The 22,026-nt window shown below is 40.1% G+C and overlaps 2 protein-coding genes across 2 annotated transcripts; both read left to right on the plus strand.

The window, feature by feature from the left end:
- The first annotated feature begins 2,508 nt into the window (after positions 1 to 2,508).
- On the plus strand, positions 2,509 to 3,399 carry LOC128502303 (taste receptor type 2 member 40-like). Its single transcript, XM_053472065.1, has one exon. The coding sequence runs from the start codon at positions 2,509 to 2,511 to the stop codon at positions 3,397 to 3,399; it is 891 nt and encodes a 296-aa protein (XP_053328040.1).
- A 14,358-nt stretch (positions 3,400 to 17,757) lies between these two features.
- On the plus strand, positions 17,758 to 18,762 carry LOC128502304 (taste receptor type 2 member 40-like). The gene has a single exon (XM_053472066.1). It carries the CDS (start codon positions 17,758 to 17,760, stop codon positions 18,760 to 18,762), a length of 1,005 nt encoding a protein of 334 aa, XP_053328041.1.
- The last annotated feature ends 3,264 nt before the right edge of the window (positions 18,763 to 22,026 follow it).

A 22,026-nucleotide genomic window follows, 5' to 3' on the forward strand; every position in this document is an offset into this window, starting at 1 on the left:
ACAGGTACAGAAGGAGATGGGGGCCATCTTCCAATCTTTAAGGACAGAAACTCAAGGCACCCAAGGTCGGTCGTAACCAAAAACAGACTTACTTACTAACATAAAACGGCTTGCAGGCAAAGTAGGTGTTACAAGAAAGAGGGTCGGCTTTATATGCCCCGTCCATTAATAGGGAACGCAAACAAAAAAGATGTGGAGAAACGTATTTCCTCCAATCAACAATGTAGTTGTATGTACTCGGGTCTGCGGGTGACCCCCGACGAGCTGCTGGAAACTTGGACAAAATAGTCTGCAAGTGGACCCGGTTTTGTCCCAAATAAACACCTCTGTTTATTTTCATAAAGGTCTTAAAATCTTTAGCGCTGCCTGCGTCAATGCAGACAAAACCGAGGGTAAGGAAATTTTTGCATCATTTGCATTTGTGTTAATCTGCAGATTAAAAAAAATGACTCCCTTTATGACATCATCAAGGAGATGATCTAGTGTTATAAAGAGGCATTAAGATGTCTGTTGCAGAAGGAACAACGACTGCGCGGAGCTCATCATTTATCTGCTTTCAGCCTCTTGCCATTTATCACGAAGAACATCTGAGTAAATCATACCCCAGGAGATTTTGGCCAGCCCGGCACACGACTCCAAAGTCTGTATGAAGATAAAATGGGATTGGATAACATTATCATTCCACCTTTTGTTGATGTGTTTCTAATTATCCTCGTAGCTGAGTCATGCGCTGGAGTATTAACCAACTTCTTCATTGTGTTTGTGAATTTTAAGGCCTGGATAAATGGCCAGACTATGAACTCTTCGGACCAAATTGTGGTGGCCCTGGCTGTCTCAAACACCGGCTTCTCGTGTGCAAATGCAGCCACCATAATATGTGTCGTTTTTTTCCGTGATATTCTCTTTATTGATGTTGTCTTTTATATCATATATTCCATAATGACGTACAGCATCTTCTCCAGCTCTTGGCTCAACGCTTGGCTTTGCTTGTTCTTCTGCTTGAAAATAATCAACTTCAAACATGGCTGCCTTTCATGGATGAAGATGAAGGTCAGCCTTGTGGTTCCTTGGCTGATACTGTTGTCTCAAGCGATTTCTCTTATCAGCTGTCTCCAGCTGACATGGACAATTACGAAAGTCTATGCTGATAATTCCACCGCTTCCCTCGATGCAAACCAAACAGCAAAGATAACTGGCTACCAAATAAGTCCTCTGTACAATTTTTTTTCCTTGAGCATCAACTGTTTTGTCCCATTCCTGGTGGTGATGATCACCACAGGCCATATTATTTGCTCTCTCTGCTCACACACCCGTCACATGCAACAGAACATGGGAGAATCTGGGGCCCCCAATCTCAAGGCCCACCAAGGAGCTGCTCGCACCATGACTTCCCTTCTTGTTCTTTACCTCGTCTTCTACGTAGTGGAAGTGGCTCTTGGCTTCCTCTCAATGATTAGCCCCTGGTACTGGGTTTGTTTTGTCATCATTTCATCTTTTTCCACAATTGAGTCAATCTTACTTATCACAGGGAACTCCAAACTGAAGCAAGCGAGTGCGAAAATACGGAAGCTCTGCGGAAATAATGGTTAGAATGTGTTACAGTGTCCAGCGGCCATTTCCACGGGCCCAGGTCACAGCGTGGCTTGTATCTCAGTGTGCGATATGGACTTACCCAACGTGTTAGCCTGCTGCTACACTTACAAGGTGTGATGAGTGCTGCGAGTGTTACGCACATTAAAGTGATTTTATATTGGACTACACTACACACAACTTCCCATCCTCGTCGGTTCATTTTAGCCACTGATAGGTATAGAGGATAATATAGGTATACGGGATAATATAGGTATACGGGATAATATAGGTATACGGGATAATATAGGTATATGGGATAATATAGGTATAGAGGATAATATAGGTATACGGGATAATATAGGTATACGGGATAATATAGGTATATGGGATAATATAGGTATACGGGATAATATAGGTATATGGGATAATATAGGTATAGAGGATAATATAGGTATACGGGATAATATAGGTATACGGGATAATATAGGTATATGGGATAATATAGGTATACGGGATAATATAGGTATAGAGGATAATATAGGTATATGGGATAATATAGGTATACGGGATAATAGGCTATTTAGTACCTTCTCAAAAGTGAAAACACATTTTCATGATCTGTTCAAAAGTGCCACTCAGTAAGGCGTTTACCGGGACAGTTTGAAAGAGAATAAAAACAAATGTCCACGTTTACCCACTGAGTTACCCACAAACCAGGCCGTTAATGGTTTCCACCTAACAAAGGAATACCCGGTCTCGTCACGTTTGCATTCATGCAAATGTTGGTTGATCTTTCTGTCTGTGGCTTCAGGCAACAAAACCAAGCAGCCTGAAGCCAACTAACAAGTCTGAGAGGATTATTATCGGGAAGAAGAAGGATACATAGGGAGCTTGGAGACTATTATATCATATATCATTAGCCTTTTTCACACAGACATGAATCCACTAACCATCCTTTCTGGTATCATAGCTTTGGAGATACTCTCTGGTGTCCTTCTTAATCTGTTTATAGCTTTGGTCTGCAGTAAGGAATGGGTTACTCATGGACACCTGGGTCTGAGCGACCAGATTCTTCTTATTGTTGGATCTTCAAATCTCGTCCTGGCGATCCTTCACACCTTTAACTATTTGTACTTTTTCTTCATGTACCATCTCAGCTTCTCGGGGCAGCTTCAGAAGATAGCTACGTATTTTGCTTTCGTGTCCTCCATCTGCCTCTCGTTCTCGACTGCTTGGCTCTGTATCTTCTACTGCATCAAGGTCGTCAAGTTACAGATTCCTTTTGCCACATTCTTAAAAACACGGTTCCCCAAGATGTTACCGCGCGTCATGTTGCTGTCAATGGCTGGATCGGCTCTTCTTTGTAGTTTTGTAAGTCATTATTACTTTAGGAACGATGCAGCCAATCACACGCTGGAAGCTGGTCATGGGAGCATCACCGCCATGAAAACGGACTCTCTCTACTACCTGTTCTTGTTCTTTGGCTTCTGCATCCCCTTCGTCCTGGTGATCGCTGCTCTGGCCGTGACTATAAGATCCCTCGTCTTGCATATCTTCAGAATGCAGCAGACCCTGCAGAGTGTTTCCCATCTTCACACTCACGTCGGTGCAATAAGGACCATGACTCTGCTGATGGGCCTCTACATCTTCTATTATGTGTCTCAGGTGCTACTGGCTTTGGACGTGTTTTCGGAGTTTTCTGGTTGGGGGTATTTGTGTGTGATTACCCAATATGCGTACCCAGGATTAAAAGCCCTGCTTCTGATCCTGGGAAACCCCAAACTGAGACTAAAATGCACACGTCGAGCGTCAATGAATATCAGGTGACCTCTGACTACAAACGGTTTTAGGAGATTGCATTCGTGTCGTATTCATCTATCGGCCGTTCCAATTCATCTCTTTGTAAAGAGCCGTGAAAAAAAATATTTTAGGAAAAAAGCTTGTGGAGAGCAGATATAAAACGTAATGAGGTATTTGAGGTAGAAATACCCTGAAACAGGTCACAGGAGGCTTGGAAGGACGGTGATTGTTTACTAAAAGGACCTTCATAGAGTTATAGATTATATTAAATAAACTTTTTATAGTAATGCATGTAACGGGGAGGAGATGTTCTACAAATGAGGGAAATCTTCATGGATTTTTTTAATGTTGTAACAAACAATTCTGCGGTTCATTCATCCCCATAAAAAGTAATAAAACCCTGCGTGTGAAACGGTTGGTGTGAAAATCTTGAGATTAGAGAATCATTCTGAGATTAAACGAGGATATTGAACCTTAAATTACAGGCAAAAGAGGAAGTCTTCCCGTTTGGTCTCTGGTCTATTGTTCTAGATTACATTTTTACTACTTTTTTACATTTGTTTGTGGAAAATTGACAATGGGGCCGTTGGATGGACGATCATTGCGTGTCGGTTATCCCACTGGCTCTCGGTACAATATCCTTGAAATCTCTCCGGTCTTCTCAGTAACACTCTAGCCTGCAGGAGGAGACTTTCCTTGGGGCAAAACATTGAGAACCGAGGGCTTTGTTGACGGGCCCTTAAAATATAATTGCACATTACTTTATTTTAAGACACTCAACCCAACTAGATTGTGAATGAGGGGCAGGCATAGCTTGGGGGTCCATGCCTTCCATAGGGTTTTGCTTTAGTATATTTAACCCCCTATTCCCATGACCAGGGGACGGGGTATACAGGGTAATAAACCCCTCAGGGTTCTTTCACTGTCCCCCACATGGAAGCCGATCATCAACGTCCCTTATGAGTCCCTCTGCGTCAGCGTTTTGGGTCCTCCCAATGCCAAGCTGACCCCTGAGCAGCCGTTACGAAGGGCTCCCTTGCCGGTAATATTCTCCTGGTGTCTCCCCCTCGGTACTGGTTTCCCCTGATGCTCCGTGACGCCTTTTGCTCATTACAGACTCTAATACTCGGAAATTCAAAATCACGACGAACCTTCAGGAAGCTTTATCACTGTCTGCGGTACGGGGCACCTTACATAGTTACATAAATACATAGTTACATAGTTACATATATATATATATATAGTTACATGGTTACATACATATAGTTACATATATATATAGGTACATAGTTACATATATATAAATATAGTTACATAGTTACTTATATATATATAGTTACATAGTTACATATATAGTTACATATATAGTTACATATATATAGTTACATATATATATAGGTACATAGTTACATATATATAAATATAGTTACATAGTTACTTATATATATATAGTTACATAGTTACATATATAGTTACATAGTTATATATATATAGTTACATATATATATGGTTACATAGTTACATATATATAAATATAGTTACTTATATATATATAGTTACATATATAGTTACATAGTTATATATATATAGTTACATATATATATAGTTACATAGTTACTTATATATATATAGTTACATAGTTACATATATAGTTACATAGTTACATATATAGTTACATATATATAGTTACATAGTTACATATATATATATATAAATATAGTTACATAGTTACTTATATATATATATATATATAGTTACATAGTTACATATATAGTTACATAGTTATATATATATATATAGTTACATATATATATAGTTACATAGTTACATATATATAAATATAGTTACATAGTTACTTATATATATATAGTTACATAGTTACATATATAGTTATATAGTTACATATATATATAGTTACATAGTTACATATATATAAATATAGTTACATCGTTACTTATATATATATAGTTACATAGTTACATATATAGTTATATATATATATATAGTTACCTAGTTACATATATATAGTTACATAGTTACATATATATAGTTACATAGTTACATACATATAGTTACATAGTTACATATATATAAATATAGTTACATAGTTACTTATATATATAGTTACATAGTTACATATATAGTTATATATATATAGTTACCTAGTTACATATATATAGTTACATAGTTACATACATATAGTTACATAGTTACATATATATATATATAGTTACATAGTTCCATATATATATATATATACATAGTTCCATATATATATATATAGTTACATAGTTACATATATATAGTTACATAGCTATATATATATATATATAGTTACATAGTTACATATATATATATATAGTTACATAGTTACATATATATATAGTTACATAGTTACATATATATATATATAGTTACCTAGTTACATATATATATATAGTTACATATATATATATAGTTACATAGTTACATATATATATATATAGTTACATAGTTACATATATATATAGTTACATAGTTACATATATATATATATAGTTACATAGTTCCATATATATATATATAGTTACATAGTTCCATATATATATATATACATAGTTCCATATATATATATATAGTTACATAGTTACATATATATAGTTACATAGCTATATATATATATATAGTTACATAGTTACATATATATATATAGTTACATAGTTACATACATATAGTTACATAGCTATATATATATATATATATATATAGTTACATAGTTACATATATATATAGTTACATAGTTACATATATATATAGTTACATAGTTACATATATATAGTTACATAGTTACATATATATATAGTTACATAGTTACATATATATAGTTACATAGTTACATATATATAGTTACACAGTTACATATATATATATATATATATATATATATATATATATAGTTTTATAGTTACATCGTTCATAAGGTCGAAAAAAAGACCGAAGTCCATCAAGTTCAACCCTTCTACCGAACCTTCCTATTCTTGATCCAAAAGAAGGCAAAAACCCCTAATTCAGCGACTTCCAATTCTGCCATCAGGGAAAAAAATCCTTCTTAACTTCTAACGAATGTCAGCAGATGTTGTGGTCTCACCAATGAGCTCATATAAAATAATTACATTTACGAGTAACAAATCAGATAACGAAAAAGTGCCCTGATCCCGACACCCCCATTAACACACCGGTCGCTTCCCAAACTCTACCCGTCTACTCCTTTACACATCTATACAGAGAAACATCACATGCCATAGCAGAGAAACACCATTCTAGACTGCCCCATTTCTGAAGAATTACCCTGGAGCCTTATCTCGCGCATGCCTTAACTCCTTCACTCAATTAACTTCTACCACCTCCGCTTGAAGACTATTCCATGCATCAACGACCCTCTCTGTAAATTAATATTTAAACCCTGCCGTTATATTCTAGAAACCTGTTGGCTTCTTCTAACCGATCTGTCCATTCATTTATCTGTTTATCGATGCTGATTGATCCGATCTGTTTATCGATGCTGATTGATCCGATCTGTTAATCGATGCTGATTGATCCGATCTGTTTATCGATGCTGATTGATCCGATCTGTTTATCGATGCTGATTGATCCGATCTGTTAATCGATGCTGATTGATCCGATCTGTTTATCGATGCTGATTGATCCGATCTGTTTATCGATGCTGATTGATCCGATCTGTTAATCGATGCTGATTGATCCGATCTGTTAATCGATGCTGATTGATCCGATCTGTTTATCGATGCTGATTGATCCGATCTGTTTATCGATGCTGATTGATCCGATCTGTTTATCGATGCTGATTCAGCCGATCTGTTTATCGATGCTGATTGATCCGATCTGTTAATCGATGCTGATTGATCCGATCTGTTTATCGATGCTGATTGAGCCGATCTGTTTATCGATGCTGATTGATCCGATCTGTTTATCGATGCTGATTGATCCGATCTGTTTATCGATGCTGATTCAGCCGATCTGTTTATCGATGCTGATTGATCCGATCTGTTTATCGATGCTGATTGATCCGATCTGTTTATCGATGCTGATTGATCCGATCTGTTTATTGATGCTGATTCAGCCGATCTGTTTATCGATGCTGATTGAGCCGATCTGTTTATCGATGCTGATTGATCCGATCTGTTTATCGATGCTGATTGAGCCGATCTGTTTATCGATGCTGATTGATCCGATCTGTTTATCGATGCTGATTGATCCGATCTGTTTATCGATGCTGATTGAGCCGATCTGTTTATCGATGCTGATTGATCCGATCTGTTTATCGATGCTGATTGATCCGATCTGTTTATCGATGCTGATTGATCCGATCTGTTTATCGATGCTGATTGAGCCGATCTGTTTATCGATGCTGATTGATCCGATCTGTTTATCGATGCTGATTGATCCGATCTGTTTATCGATGCTGATTGATCCGATCTGTTTATCGATGCTGATTGATCCGATCTGTTTATCGATGCTGATTGAGCCGATCTGTTTATCGATGCTGATTGATCCGATCTGTTTATCGATGCTGATTGAGCCGATCTGTTTATCGATGCTGATTGATCCGATCTGTTTATCGATGCTGATTGATCCGATCTGTTTATCGATGCTGATTGATCCGATCTGTTTATCGATGCTGATTGATCCGATCTGTTTATCGATGCTGATTGATCCGATCTGTTTATCGATGCTGATTCAGCCGATCTGTTTATCGATGCTAATTGATCCGATCTGTTTATCGATGCTGATTCAGCCGATCTGTTTATTGATGCTGATTCAGCCGATCTGTTTATCGATGCTGATTGATCCGATCTGTTTATCGATGCTGATTGATCCGATCTGTTTATCGATGCTGATTGATCCGATCTGTTTATCGATGCTGATTGATCCGATCTGTTTATCGATGCTGATTGATCCGATCTGTTTATCGATGCTGATTGAGCCGATCTGTTTATCGATGCTGATTCAGCCGATCTGTTTATCGATGCTGATTGATCCGATCTGTTTATCGATGCTGATTGAGCCGATCTGTTTATCGATGCTGATTGAGCCGATCTGTTTATCGATGCTGATTGATCCGATCTGTTAATCGATGCTGATTGATCCGATCTGTTTATCGATGCTGATTGATCCGATCTGTTTATCGATGCTGATTGATCCGATCTGTTAATCGATGCTGATTGATCCGATCTGTTTATCGATGCTGATTGATCCGATCTGTTTATCGATGCTGATTGATCCGATCTGTTTATCGATGCTGATTGATCCGATCTGTTAATCGATGCTGATTGATCCGATCTGTTTATCGATGCTGATTGATCCGATCTGTTTATCGATGCTGATTCAGCCGATCTGTTTATCGATGCTGATTCAGCCGATCTGTTTATCGATGCTAATTGATCCGATCTGTTTATCGATGCTGATTCAGCCGATCTGTTTATCGATGCTGATTGATCCGATCTGTTAATCGATGCTGATTGAGCCGATCTGTTTATCGATGCTGATTGATCCGATCTGTTTATCGATGCTGATTGATCCGATCTGTTAATCGATGCTGATTGATCCGATCTGTTTATCGATGCTGATTGATCCGATCTGTTTATCGATGCTGATTGATCCGATCTGTTTATCGATGCTAATTGATCCGATCTGTTTATCGATGCTGATTCAGCAGATCTGTTTATTGATGCTGATTGATCCGATCTGTTTATCGATGCTGATTGATCCGATCTGTTTATCGATGCTGATTGATCCGATCTGTTTATCGATGCTGATTCAGCCGATCTGTTTATCGATGCTGATTGATCCGATCTGTTTATCGATGCTGATTGATCCGATCTGTTTATCGATGCTGATTGATCCGATCTGTTTATCGATGCTGATTCAGCCGATCTGTTTATCGATGCTGATTGATCCGATCTGTTTATCGATGCTGATTGATCCGATCTGTTTATCGATGCTGATTGAGCCGATCTGTTTATCGATGCTGATTGATCCGATCTGTTTATCGATGCTGATTGATCCGATCTGTTTATCGATGCTGATTGATCCGATCTGTTTATCGATGCTGATTGATCCGATCTGTTAATCGATGCTGATTGATCCGATCTGTTTATCGATGCTGATTGATCCGATCTGTTTATCGATGCTGATTGATCCGATCTGTTTATCGATGCTGATTCAGCCGATCTGTTTATCGATGCTGATTGATCCGATCTGTTAATCGATGCTGATTGATCCGATCTGTTTATCGATGCTAATTGATCCGATCTGTTTATCGATGCTGATTCAGCAGATCTGTTTATTGATGCTGATTGATCCGATCTGTTTATCGATGCTGATTGATCCGATCTGTTTATCGATGCTGATTGATCCGATCTGTTTATCGATGCTGATTCAGCCGATCTGTTTATCGATGCTGATTCAGCCGATCTGTTTATCGATGCTGATTGATCCGATCTGTTTATCGATGCTGATTGAGCCGATCTGTTTATCGATGCTGATTCAGCCGATCTGTTTATCGATGCTGATTGATCCGATCTGTTTATCGATGCTGATTGATCCGATCTGTTTATCGATGCTGATTGAGCCGATCTGTTTATCGATGCTGATTGATCCGATCTGTTTATCGATGCTGATTGATCCGATCTGTTTATCGATGCTGATTGATCCGATCTGTTTATCGATGCTGATTGATCCGATCTGTTAATCGATGCTGATTGATCCGATCTGTTTATCGATGCTGATTGATCCGATCTGTTTATCGATGCTGATTCAGCCGATCTGTTTATCGATGCTAATTGATCCGATCTGTTTATCGATGCTGATTCAGCCGATCTGTTTATTGATGCTGATTCAGCCGATCTGTTTATCGATGCTGATTGATCCGATCTGTTTATCGATGCTGATTGATCCGATCTGTTTATCGATGCTGATTGATCCGATCTGTTTATCGATGCTGATTGATCCGATCTGTTTATCGATGCTGATTGATCCGATCTGTTTATTGATGCTGATTGAGCCGATCTGTTTATCGATGCTGATTGATCCGATCTGTTTATCGATGCTGATTGATCCGATCTGTTTATCGATGCTGATTGATCCGATCTGTTTATCGATGCTGATTGAGCCGATCTGTTTATCGATGCTGATTGAGCCGATCTGTTAATCGATGCTGATTGAGCCGATCTGTTTATCGATGCTGATTCAGCCGATCTGTTTATCGATGCTGATTGAGCCGATCTGTTTATCGATGCTGATTGAGCCGATCTGTTTATCGATGCTGATTGATCCGATCTGTTAATCGATGCTGATTGATCCGATCTGTTTATCGATGCTGATTGATCCGATCTGTTTATCGATGCTGATTGATCCGATCTGTTTATCGATGCTGATTGATCCGATCTGTTTATTGATGCTGATTCAGCCGATCTGTTTATCGATGCTGATTGATCCGATCTGTTTATCGATGCTGATTGATCCGATCTGTTTATCGATGCTGATTGATCCGATCTGTTTATCGATGCTGATTCAGCCGATCTGTTTATCGATGCTGATTGATCCGATCTGTTTATCGATGCTGATTGATCCGATCTGTTTATCGATGCTGATTGAGCCGATCTGTTTATCGATGCTGATTGAGCCGATCTGTTTATCGATGCTGATTGAGCCGATCTGTTTATCGATGCTGATTGATCCGATCTGTTAATCGATGCTGATTGATCCGATCTGTTTATCGATGCTGATTGATCCGATCTGTTTATCGATGCTGATTGATCCGATCTGTTTATCGATGCTGATTGATCCGATCTGTTTATCGATGCTGATTGATCCGATCTGTTTATTGATGCTGATTGAGCCGATCTGTTTATCGATGCTGATTGATCCGATCTGTTTATCGATGCTGATTGATCCGATCTGTTTATCGATGCTGATTGATCCGATCTGTTTATCGATGCTGATTGAGCCGATCTGTTTATCGATGCTGATTGAGCCGATCTGTTAATCGATGCTGATTGAGCCGATCTGTTTATCGATGCTGATTCAGCCGATCTGTTTATCGATGCTGATTGATCCGATCTGTTTATCGATGCTGATTGAGCCGATCTGTTTATCGATGCTGATTGAGCCGATCTGTTTATCGATGCTGATTGAGCCGATCTGTTTATCGATGCTGATTGATCCGATCTGTTAATCGATGCTGATTGATCCGATCTGTTTATCGATGCTGATTGATCCGATCTGTTTATCGATGCTGATTGATCCGATCTGTTTATCGATGCTGATTCAGCCGATCTGTTTATCGATGCTAATTGATCCGATCTGTTTATCGATGCTGATTCAGCCGATCTGTTTATCGATGCTGATTGATCCGATCTGTTAATCGATGCTGATTGATCCGATCTGTTTATCGATGCTAATTGATCCGATCTGTTTATCGATGCTGATTCAGCAGATCTGTTTATTGATGCTGATTGATCCGATCTGTTTATCGATGCTGATTGATCCGATCTGTTTATCGATGCTGATTCAGCCGATCTGTTTATCGATGCTGATTCAGCCGATCTGTTTATCGATGCTGATTGATCCGATCTGTTTATCGATGCTGATTGATCCGATCTGTTTATCGATGCTGATTGATCCGATCTGTTTATCGATGCTGATTGATCCGATCTGTTTATCGATGCTGATTGATCCGATCTGTTTATTGATGCTGATTGATCCGATCTGTTTATCGATGCTGATTCAGCCGATCTGTTTATCGATGCTGATTCAGCCGATCTGTTTATCGATGCTGATTGATCCGATCTGTTTATCGATGCTGATTGATCCGATCTGTTTATCGATGCTGATTGATCCGATCTGTTTATCGATGCTGATTGATCCGATCTGTTTATCGATGCTGATTGATCCGATCTGTTTATCGATGCTGATTGATCCGATCTGTTTATCGATGCTGATTGATCCGATCTGTTTATCGATGCTGATTGATCCGATCTGTTTATCGATGCTGATTGATCCGATCTGTTAATCGATGCTGATTGATCCGATCTGTTTATTGATGCTGATTGATCCGATCTGTTTATCGATGCTGATTGATCCGATCTGTTTATCGATGCTGATTGATCCGATCTGTTTATCGATGCTGATTGATCCGATCTGTTTATCGATGCTGATTGATCCGATCTGTTTATCGATGCTGATTGATCCGATCTGTTTATCGATGCTGATTGATCCGATCTGTTTATCGATGCTGATTGATCCGATCTGTTTATCGATGCTGATTCAGCCGATCTGTTTATCGATGCTGATTGATCCGATCTGTTTATTGATGCTGATTGATCCGATCTGTTTATCGATGCTGATTGATCCGATCTGTTTATCGATGCTGATTGATCCGATCAGTTTATCGATGCTGATTGATCCGATCTGTTTATCGATGCTGATTGATCCGATCTGTTTATCGATGCTGATTCAGCCGATCTGTTAATCGATGCTGATTGATCCGATCTGTTTATCGATGCTGATTCAGCCGATCTGTTTATCGATGCTGATTCAGCCGATCTGTTAATCGATGCTGATTGATCCGATCTGTTAATCGATGCTGATTGATCCGATCTGTTTATCGATGCTGATTGATCCGATCTGTTTATCGATGCTGATTGAGCCGATCTGTTTATCGATGCTGATTGATCCGATCTGTTAATCGATGCTGATTGAGCCGATCTGTTTATCGATGCTGATTGATCCGATCTGTTTATCGATGCTGATTGATCCGATCTGTTTATCGATGCTGATTGATCCGATCTGTTAATCGATGCTGATTGATCCGATCTGTTAATCGATGCTGATTGATCCGATCTGTTAATCGATGCTGATTGATCCGATCTGTTTATCGATGCTGATTGATCCGATCTGTTTATCGATGCTGATTGATCCGATCTGTTTATCGATGCTGATTGATCCGATCTGTTTATTGATGCTGATTGATCCGATCTGTTTATCGATGCTGATTGATCCGATCTGTTTATCGATGCTGATTCAGCCGATCTGTTTATCGATGCTGATTGATCCGATCTGTTTATCGATGCTGATTGATCCGATCTGTTTATTGATGCTGATTCAGCCGATCTGTTTATCGATGCTGATTGATCCGATCTGTTTATCGATGCTGATTGATCCGATCTGTTTATCGATGCTGATTCAGCCGATCTGTTTATCGATGCTGATTGATCCGATCTGTTTATCGATGCTGATTGATCCGATCTGTTTATCGATGCTGATTGATCCGATCTGTTTATTGATGCTGATTGATCCGATCTGTTTATCGATGCTGATTGATCCGATCTGTTTATTGATGCTGATTGATCCGATCTGTTTATCGATGCTGATTCAGCCGATCTGTTTATTGATGCTGATTGATCCGATCTGTTTATTGATGCTGATTGATCCGATCTGTTTATCGATGCTGATTGATCCGATCTGTTTATCGATGCTGATTGATCCGATCAGTTTATCGATGCTGATTGATCCGATCTGTTTATCGATGCTGATTGATCCGATCTGTTTATCGATGCTGATTGATCCGATCTGTTTATCGATGCTGATTGATCCGATCTGTTAATCGATGCTGATTGAGCCGATCTGTTTATCGATGCTGATTGATCCGATCTGTTTATCGATGCTGATTGATCCGATCTGTTTATCGATGCTGATTGATCCGATCTGTTAATCGATGCTGATTGATCCGATCTGTTAATCGATGCTGATTGATCCGATCTGTTTATCGATGCTGATTGATCCGATCTGTTTATCGATGCTGATTGATCCGATCTGTTAATCGATGCTGATTGATCCGATCTGTTTATCGATGCTGATTGATCCGATCTGTTTATCGATGCTGATTGATCCGATCTGTTTATCGATGCTGATTGATCCGATCTGTTTATTGATGCTGATTGATCCGATCTGTTTATCGATGCTGATTGATCCGATCTGTTTATCGATGCTGATTCAGCCGATCTGTTTATCGATGCTAATTGATCCGATCTGTTTATCGATGCTGATTGATCCGATCTGTTTATTGATGCTGATTGATCCGATCTGTTTATCGATGCTGATTGATCCGATCTGTTTATCGATGCTGATTGATCCGATCTGTTTATCGATGCTGATTGATCCGATCTGTTTATTGATGCTGATTGATCCGATCTGTTTATCGATGCTGATTGATCCGATCTGTTTATCGATGCTGATTCAGCCGATCTGTTTATCGATGCTGATTGATCCGATCTGTTTATCGATGCTGATTGATCCGATCTGTTTATTGATGCTGATAGGATGGGAGAGACATTTAAATACATAAAGGGATAAAGGACGGGAGGGAATTTATTTCAAAGGAGGAGAGGAGCCCGGAATCTAACACTAGAGAGTCAGAGACTGAGCTGGAATGGAAGGAGGTTTTACTTTACTGAGTGGGTGGTAGATAAGTGGAACAGCCTCCCAGCAGAAGTGGTAGAGGGTAATACAGCGAGGGGATTTAACTGTCACATTCTACGTCTAAGCTATGACTTGGTAAAATTCTAAGCGTGTACAGCGAGTGATCGCCAAGTGATATATACTCCTCCCAACCCAAATAATTGATATTTAAGCCGAAGCAAAGCATTGGGAGGATTTGCATGAACCAGAACACGCCTGGCTTCCCGTGTAACTCTCCCTCCTCTCCCAGCACAGAGCTCTGCTCCGCATTTGCAGGCCGCGTAGAAGGTTCTGGACGCGCTTCGCCGGGTATTCTGACCAGCGCACACGCACAAAATGCTACCTGCTCAGATAGTGCTCATTTTGGTCACAGTTTTTATGGGGTTTACACTCGGTCTCACTGCAAACATATGGATTATAATTATACATTTCAGGGACTGGAAAAATGGAAAACAGCTGCAGCCCTGCGACCAAATCCACGTGTCCATGGGGCTGGTCAATGTCCTGCTGCTGTGTACAATGGCTGCGCATGGGCTTCTCTATACCCTTTTCTTTTCTGTACTTTTAGTTGCAGAGATGTTTTTTACATTTTTTGTAGTTCTGCAGTTCCTGGTTTACTTCAGTTTTTGGCTGAACGCCTGTCTCTGTGGGCATTACGTTATCAGTCTTGCTGGATTCACTCGCCGTCCCTTTGTTTGGCTGAAAAGCCATTTGTCAGCCATTATGCCAAAGCTTATATTGGTGTTAGCCGTGGGATCATTGGCCATAAGTTTGATGTTTGTCTTGAATATCCACCTGAAGAGCCACCTGGAAACAAATGGTGACACCGCAGCCAACTCCACTCTTCTTTACGTAAACCCTGCATATCGAATGGGTATCACCTCCTTGGGATGCTTCTTGCCCTTCACGCTCTCCGTCCTCTGTATTGGACACACGCTGACCTCTCTACTGAGACACGTCTGGAGAGTAAAGCACAATGACTCCGGTTCCTCTCGCCCCAGTCTCCGGGCTCACGTCCGGGCTGCCGTCACAATGATCCTGCTTGTTATTCTCTACCTAAGTTTTCAATTGTCTCAGGTCTTCAGTCTGTTAACATCCTTTACCTCCTTTAACGCCATTTCAATGCTAAGCTGGTTTTTCATTGTTTTGTTTCCAGCAGCCGAGTCCTTCGTGGTCATACAGGCCAACTCCAAACTGAGGAAGGAGTTTCAGGGGAAGCTTTGTGTTGGGAAACAATGGGTTACACAAGTCTGTTTGACCATACAGGGTTAATAATCAGCCCTTAGCGAATACCTGAAAGAGAATTCACGCATCTCTCTGTAGGCATAAAACCTAGACTATTACAAATCTATCACAGGCAATTCAATAGCAAAACGTGGATGAAGGGGTTAATTCAATTTGCTTACTATATCAACACCTTAGAGGTCAATTCTTCTTACTGTGTAACACAAACCAGCGGGATTTGAATAAAAGCACAAAGGTTTTGCGTTGAGGCTGATGGGGTTTGTGAAATACAAATAATATGCAAAAGAGTTATGAGAATCTGAGCGAGAAAGCATGGAGCAGGTGTGTGTCCTATAACATCAAAGGGAGAGGAAAGGGTTAAAGCCATAAGAGAATCCCTAAGGAGCGGACGATAAAATCCATTCAATAAAAAGAGATATCAGATCGGACCGATCCCCCAAAAATGGGCTCCAAAAGCTGTTCTACTTACAGCAAAATACATAAATATATTGGATCAGGGTTTCTTATCCAACGCCAAGAACCGACTGCCCTTCAATCCTACATCTCCCACGGACTGCCTATGGACTGTGTATTGGCTGTCTATGGACTGTGTATTGGCTGCCTATGGACTGTGTATTGGCTGTCTATGGACTGTGTATTGGCTGTCTATGGACTGTGTATTGGCTGTCTATGGACTGTCTATGGACTGTGTATTGGCTGTCTATGGACTGTGTATTGGCTGTCTATGGACTGTCTATGGACTGTGTATTGGCTGTCTATGGACTGTGTATTGGCTGTCTATGGACTGTGTATTGGCTGTCTATGGACTGTGTATTGGCTGTCTATGGACTGTGTATTGGCTGTCTATGGACTGTGTATTGACTGTCTATGGACTCTCTATGGACTGTGTATTGGCTGTCTATGGACTGTGTATTGGCTGCCTATGGACTATGTATTGGCAAACTCCAAAGGTGGAGAACTCCAGGACATTTTATTCCATCAAACAGACCAGATCTCAGTTAACGGAGTTCCTGGAGAAGCTCAGCATCTGGGAAGCCAACAAACACTTTTCACAAATACCTTTGGGACCCTGAGTGTTCAGCCCCTCACATCACCCTTCCCGTGGCCCTATGTATTCTACCCATTGCTTTATCATACCAGTATAGAATATATCATCTTCTATATATGGGGCATCTTACAGTCCAAACATTGAAATGGGGTCTGACAGAACTAGGACGGCCAGACTAAGAGGGGCTGATGCATTAGAAGGCCGGGCTCACAGGCGTACAATCTATATATACGGTATACATTATGATTTGTATACAAGCTTCAGACTAGTGATTGTCCTAGAGACATCCATAATCAAAGAGATCTTCAAGAGACGCCAACGGGAGTAACGGAACCCACACGACAGAGAAGTCAAATTAAAAGACTTTATTCCTGTCCTGGGACAGCAGCCAACCAGCAGCAGGACCAGGCTTCACGCTTGGCGCGTTTCGCACACCAGTGCTAAACCAAAAGCGGTCTGGAAGGTTCATCCATAATCACCGTTACTCCAGCAACAAGAAGACATCTCATTCTAAAATGTTATTTTTAAATGAAAACACAACTCCAAGTGAATTTGCATAAATGACACTCCAAACAATGAGCCAGGACTCTGAGAACATCAATCCTCTCCAGAAACGGTCCGCGTCAACAGCCTACAGCCAACTGGACACAGAACATCCACTGGAAGTCCAGAACATGGTTCCTCTTAAAAGGATCGCCGCTTTAGTTTACGTCTTCTCGGAGACGTTGATCAGCCTGACCTTAAGCGCGAGTATTTTAGTTATTATTTTAAAGGACAGGAGCAGGAACACAAATTTGCCGCTCTGTGATCAGATCCACATTGCTATGGGTCTGGTAAACATCGTGCTGCAGTGTGCAGTCAGTGCGCACGGCGCTATGTATTTCATTGATTCTCCGATTCTATATGTAAAAGAAATGTTCCAGACCTTCTTCATTCTTCTGCCATTCCTAGTTTATTTCAGCTTCTGGCTCAATGCCTGGCTCTGCGTTTATTACGCCACCAGCGTTTCCAGCTTCCATCACCGGTTCTTAGTTCGCTTGAAGAGCAAATTCCCAGCAATGTTACCGAAACTCATGTTGGTGTCAGCGGTGGGATCATTCGTCATAAGTGTCCCCACCATGTGGAATGTTTACCTAGAAATGCCACCAGAGTCAAATGGGAATATGTCTACAAACGCCACTTCTGGCAGCAAAATCATACAAATAAACCCCTTATATCAGCTATCAATCGCTTCTCTGGGCTGCTTCGTGCCCTTCACGCTCTCCGTCCTCTGTATTGGCCACACGCTGACCTCTGTACTGAGACACGTCTGGAGGGTAAAGCACAATGAATGCGGAGTCTCTCGCCCCAGTCTGCAGGCTCACGTCCGGGCCGCCGTCACAATGATCCTGCTTCTGTTTCTGTATCTGAGTTTCTACTTGTCTCAAGCTTTCAGTTTTGTTTGTGATTACATCACCGAAGACGTCCTCTCCATAGTAAGCTGGATTTTTATCGATACGTTTCCGGCGGCCGAGTCCTTGATCATTATCCAGGCCAGCTCCAGGCTAAGAAAAGCCTTTCACATAAAGTTATTTTGGTGAAAAGGAATAAGTGTGAAGCCGGTGAAATATAAAAAGGGCTCCTGGATTTTATCCCTAGGTTAGAACTCATTTCTCGAGTGGAGATATTTCCATGATGGTAGAAGAGCGGAGTCTGGAGCCGACGCCGATCTGTACATCTTCTCACTCCAAGTCTCTTCCTATTCTGCGCTTAATGATTTGTCTGAACTCGCTGACGTTCCGATCAGCAGAAGCGTGTGGGGTTATAATTTGCTCTCCCAACTAGTTCTAATGAAATAAATATTTATAAGATGGGATCTCAAAGAGAACTAAATAGATATTTATTATAACATCGCGATAACATCAAATCCGTTACATTATGTGTGACTTCCATGTAACTGTAGAGGCTTTGTGAATAAACTCAGACAGGTAGATTGTTGATTGCTGACCAAATAAATTCTTTAATCTCAACGGACATTCTAGATTTTCATAATTGGCATGTGTGAGCCCTCAGTGTATGAGTGTGAGTGCATGACATTATCAGTGTATATGTGTGAGTGTGTGAGCCGTGGTCAGTGTATATGTGTGAGTGTGTGAGCCCTCAGTGTATGAGTGTGAGTGCATGACATTATCAGTGTATATGTGTGAGTGTGTGAGCCGTGGTCAGTGTATATGTGTGAGTGTGTGAGCCGTCAGTGTATGAGTGTGAGTGCATGACATTATCAGTGTATATGTGTGAGTGTGTGAGCCGTGGTCAGTGTACGCGTGTGAGCGTGCAGATGTCAGTGTATGAGTGTGAGTGCATGACATTATCAGTGTATATGTGTGAGTGTGTGAGCCCTCAGTGTATGAGTGTGAGTGCATGACATTATCAGTGTATATGTGTGTGTAAGTATAGATGTCAGTGTATGAGTGCGAGTGCATGACATTATCAGTGTATATGTGTGAGTGTGTGAGTCCTCAGTGTATGAGTGTGAGTGCATGACATTATCAGTGTATATGTGTGAGTGTGTGAGCCGTCAGTGTATGAGTGTGAGTGCATGACATTATCAGTGTATATGTGTGAGTGTGTGAGCCCTCAGTGTATGAGTGTGAGTGCATGACATTATCAGTGTATATGTGTGAGTGTGTGAGCCCTCAGTGTATGAGTGGGAGTGCATGACATTATCAGTGTATATGTGTGAGTGTGTGAGCCCTCAGTGTATGAGTGCGAGTGTATGACATTATCAGTATATATGTGTGAGTGTGTGAGCCGTCAGTGTATGAGTGCGAGTGCATGACATTATCAGTGTATATGTGTGAGTGTGTGAGCCGTCAGTGTATGAGTGCGAGTGCATGACATTATCAGTGTATATGTGTGAGTGTGCGAGCCCTCAGTGTATGAGTGCGAGTGCATGACATTATCAGTGTATATGTGTGAGTGTGTGAGCTGTGGTCAGTGTACGTTTGTGAGTGTGCAGATGTCAGTGTATGAGTGTGAGTGCATGACATTGTCAGTGTATATGTGTGTGTAAGTATAGATGTCAGTGTATGAGTGTGAGTGCATGACATTGTCAGTGTATATGTGTGTGTAAGTATAGATGTCAGTGTATGAGCGCGAGTGTGTGCTGCTGTCAGTGTGTATGTGTGTGAGTATAGATATCTTTGCGAGTGTGAAATCTTTCCCGCTCACTTCTTTACATTGTAACATAAACCCCGAGGATTTGCATTGGGAATGAGGGGTTTGTTAGTGAAATTATCACGTATTCAGGCTCTGTTATATCTCATGGATGGGAAATGACTAAAACAATATCCAGCTCCATGATGCCGGCCGCGAGCCTCAGGCTGAACGAGGGATCGTTACTAAAATCTCGGGTCGCTTTGCTTACAATGTAACACAAACCAGCAGCATTTGAATAAAAGCTCAATGGATTTGCATTGGGAGTCATGGGGGGGTTAAATATCATTTATTTATAGAAAGGCTGCAGAAGCTGCCCTAAAAGCTTCTTACAGATGATTGGCTGAAGTTATTGGAGGATCTGTCCTGCCCAATCCCAGCCACGACCCAAAAATACAAAACAGAATCTAGCAATAAAATTCCATTTCATGCGGATTTGGAATTGGCAGTGAGTGCGATCACTGAATGGACACTCGCTGCAAAAGTTATTCCCCCCCGAATCACCCAGCCAGGCTTTGGTCCACAAGCTAAGCGGAGCGCGACTTACTGAGGCCTCCGCTAATATTGGCATTCTTGGTAAATGTGAGCAAAGAATGCTGTGAAAAATGTGTCTATTGTTTAACCCTGCGATGTTTTCCTTACAAAAATACACAAAAACACTCTGCTCTCGTGGAGCAAACAATTGTAAAAACAACACAGGTTTAGCCCCAAAAATGTGAAATAGTCCGTTTGTTTTACTACACCTGGGTGATTAGGAACAGGAAATTGTTCAACCCTGACTTCCTGTTTCACTGGGGTATTATATTATGGGGTATTATATTACAGGGGTATTATATTATGGAGTATTATATTATGGGGTATTATATTACAGGGTATTATATTATGGGGTATTATATTATGGGGTATTATATTACAGGGGTATTATATTATGGGGTATTATATTACAGGGGTATTATATTATGGAGTATTATATTACAGGGGTATTATATTATGGAGTATTATATTACAGGGGTATTATATTACAGGGTATTATATTATGGGGTATTATATTATGGGGTATTATATTACAGGGGTATTATATTATGGGGTATTATATTATGGGGTATTATATTACAGGGTATTATATTACAGGGTATTATATTACAGGGGTATTATGTTATGGGGTATTATATTATGGGGTATTATATTACAGGGTATTATATTATGGGGTATTATAGTATGGGGTATTATATTACAGGGGTATTATATTATGGGGTATTATATTACAGGGGTATCATATTATGGGGTATTATATTATGGGGTATTATATTACAGGGTATTATATTATGGGGTATTATATTATGGGGTATTATATTACAGGGGTATTATATTATGGGGTATTATATTACAGGGGTATTATATTATGGAGTATTATATTACAGGGGTATTATATTATGGAGTATTATATTACAGGGGTATTATATTATGGGGTATTATATTATGGGGTATTATATTATGGGGTATTATATTACAGGGTATTATATTATGGGGTATTATATTATGGGGTATTATATTTCAGGGGTATTATATTATGGGGTATTATATTACAGGGTATTATATTACAGGGTATTATATTACAGGGGTATTATGTTATGGGGTATTATATTATG

Source organism: Spea bombifrons, chromosome 7 (genome assembly GCF_027358695.1).
Source record: "Spea bombifrons isolate aSpeBom1 chromosome 7, aSpeBom1.2.pri, whole genome shotgun sequence".
In the NCBI taxonomy this organism is placed as follows: domain Eukaryota; kingdom Metazoa; phylum Chordata; class Amphibia; order Anura; family Pelobatidae; genus Spea; species Spea bombifrons.

Bases quoted from the DNA above. Each gene is read 5' to 3' on its own strand.
- LOC128502303 (XM_053472065.1), top strand. From the start codon at position 2,509: ATGAATCCACTAACCATCCTTTCTGGTATCATAGCTTTGGAGATACTC.
- LOC128502304 (XM_053472066.1), top strand. From the start codon at position 17,758: ATGAGCCAGGACTCTGAGAACATCAATCCTCTCCAGAAACGGTCCGCG.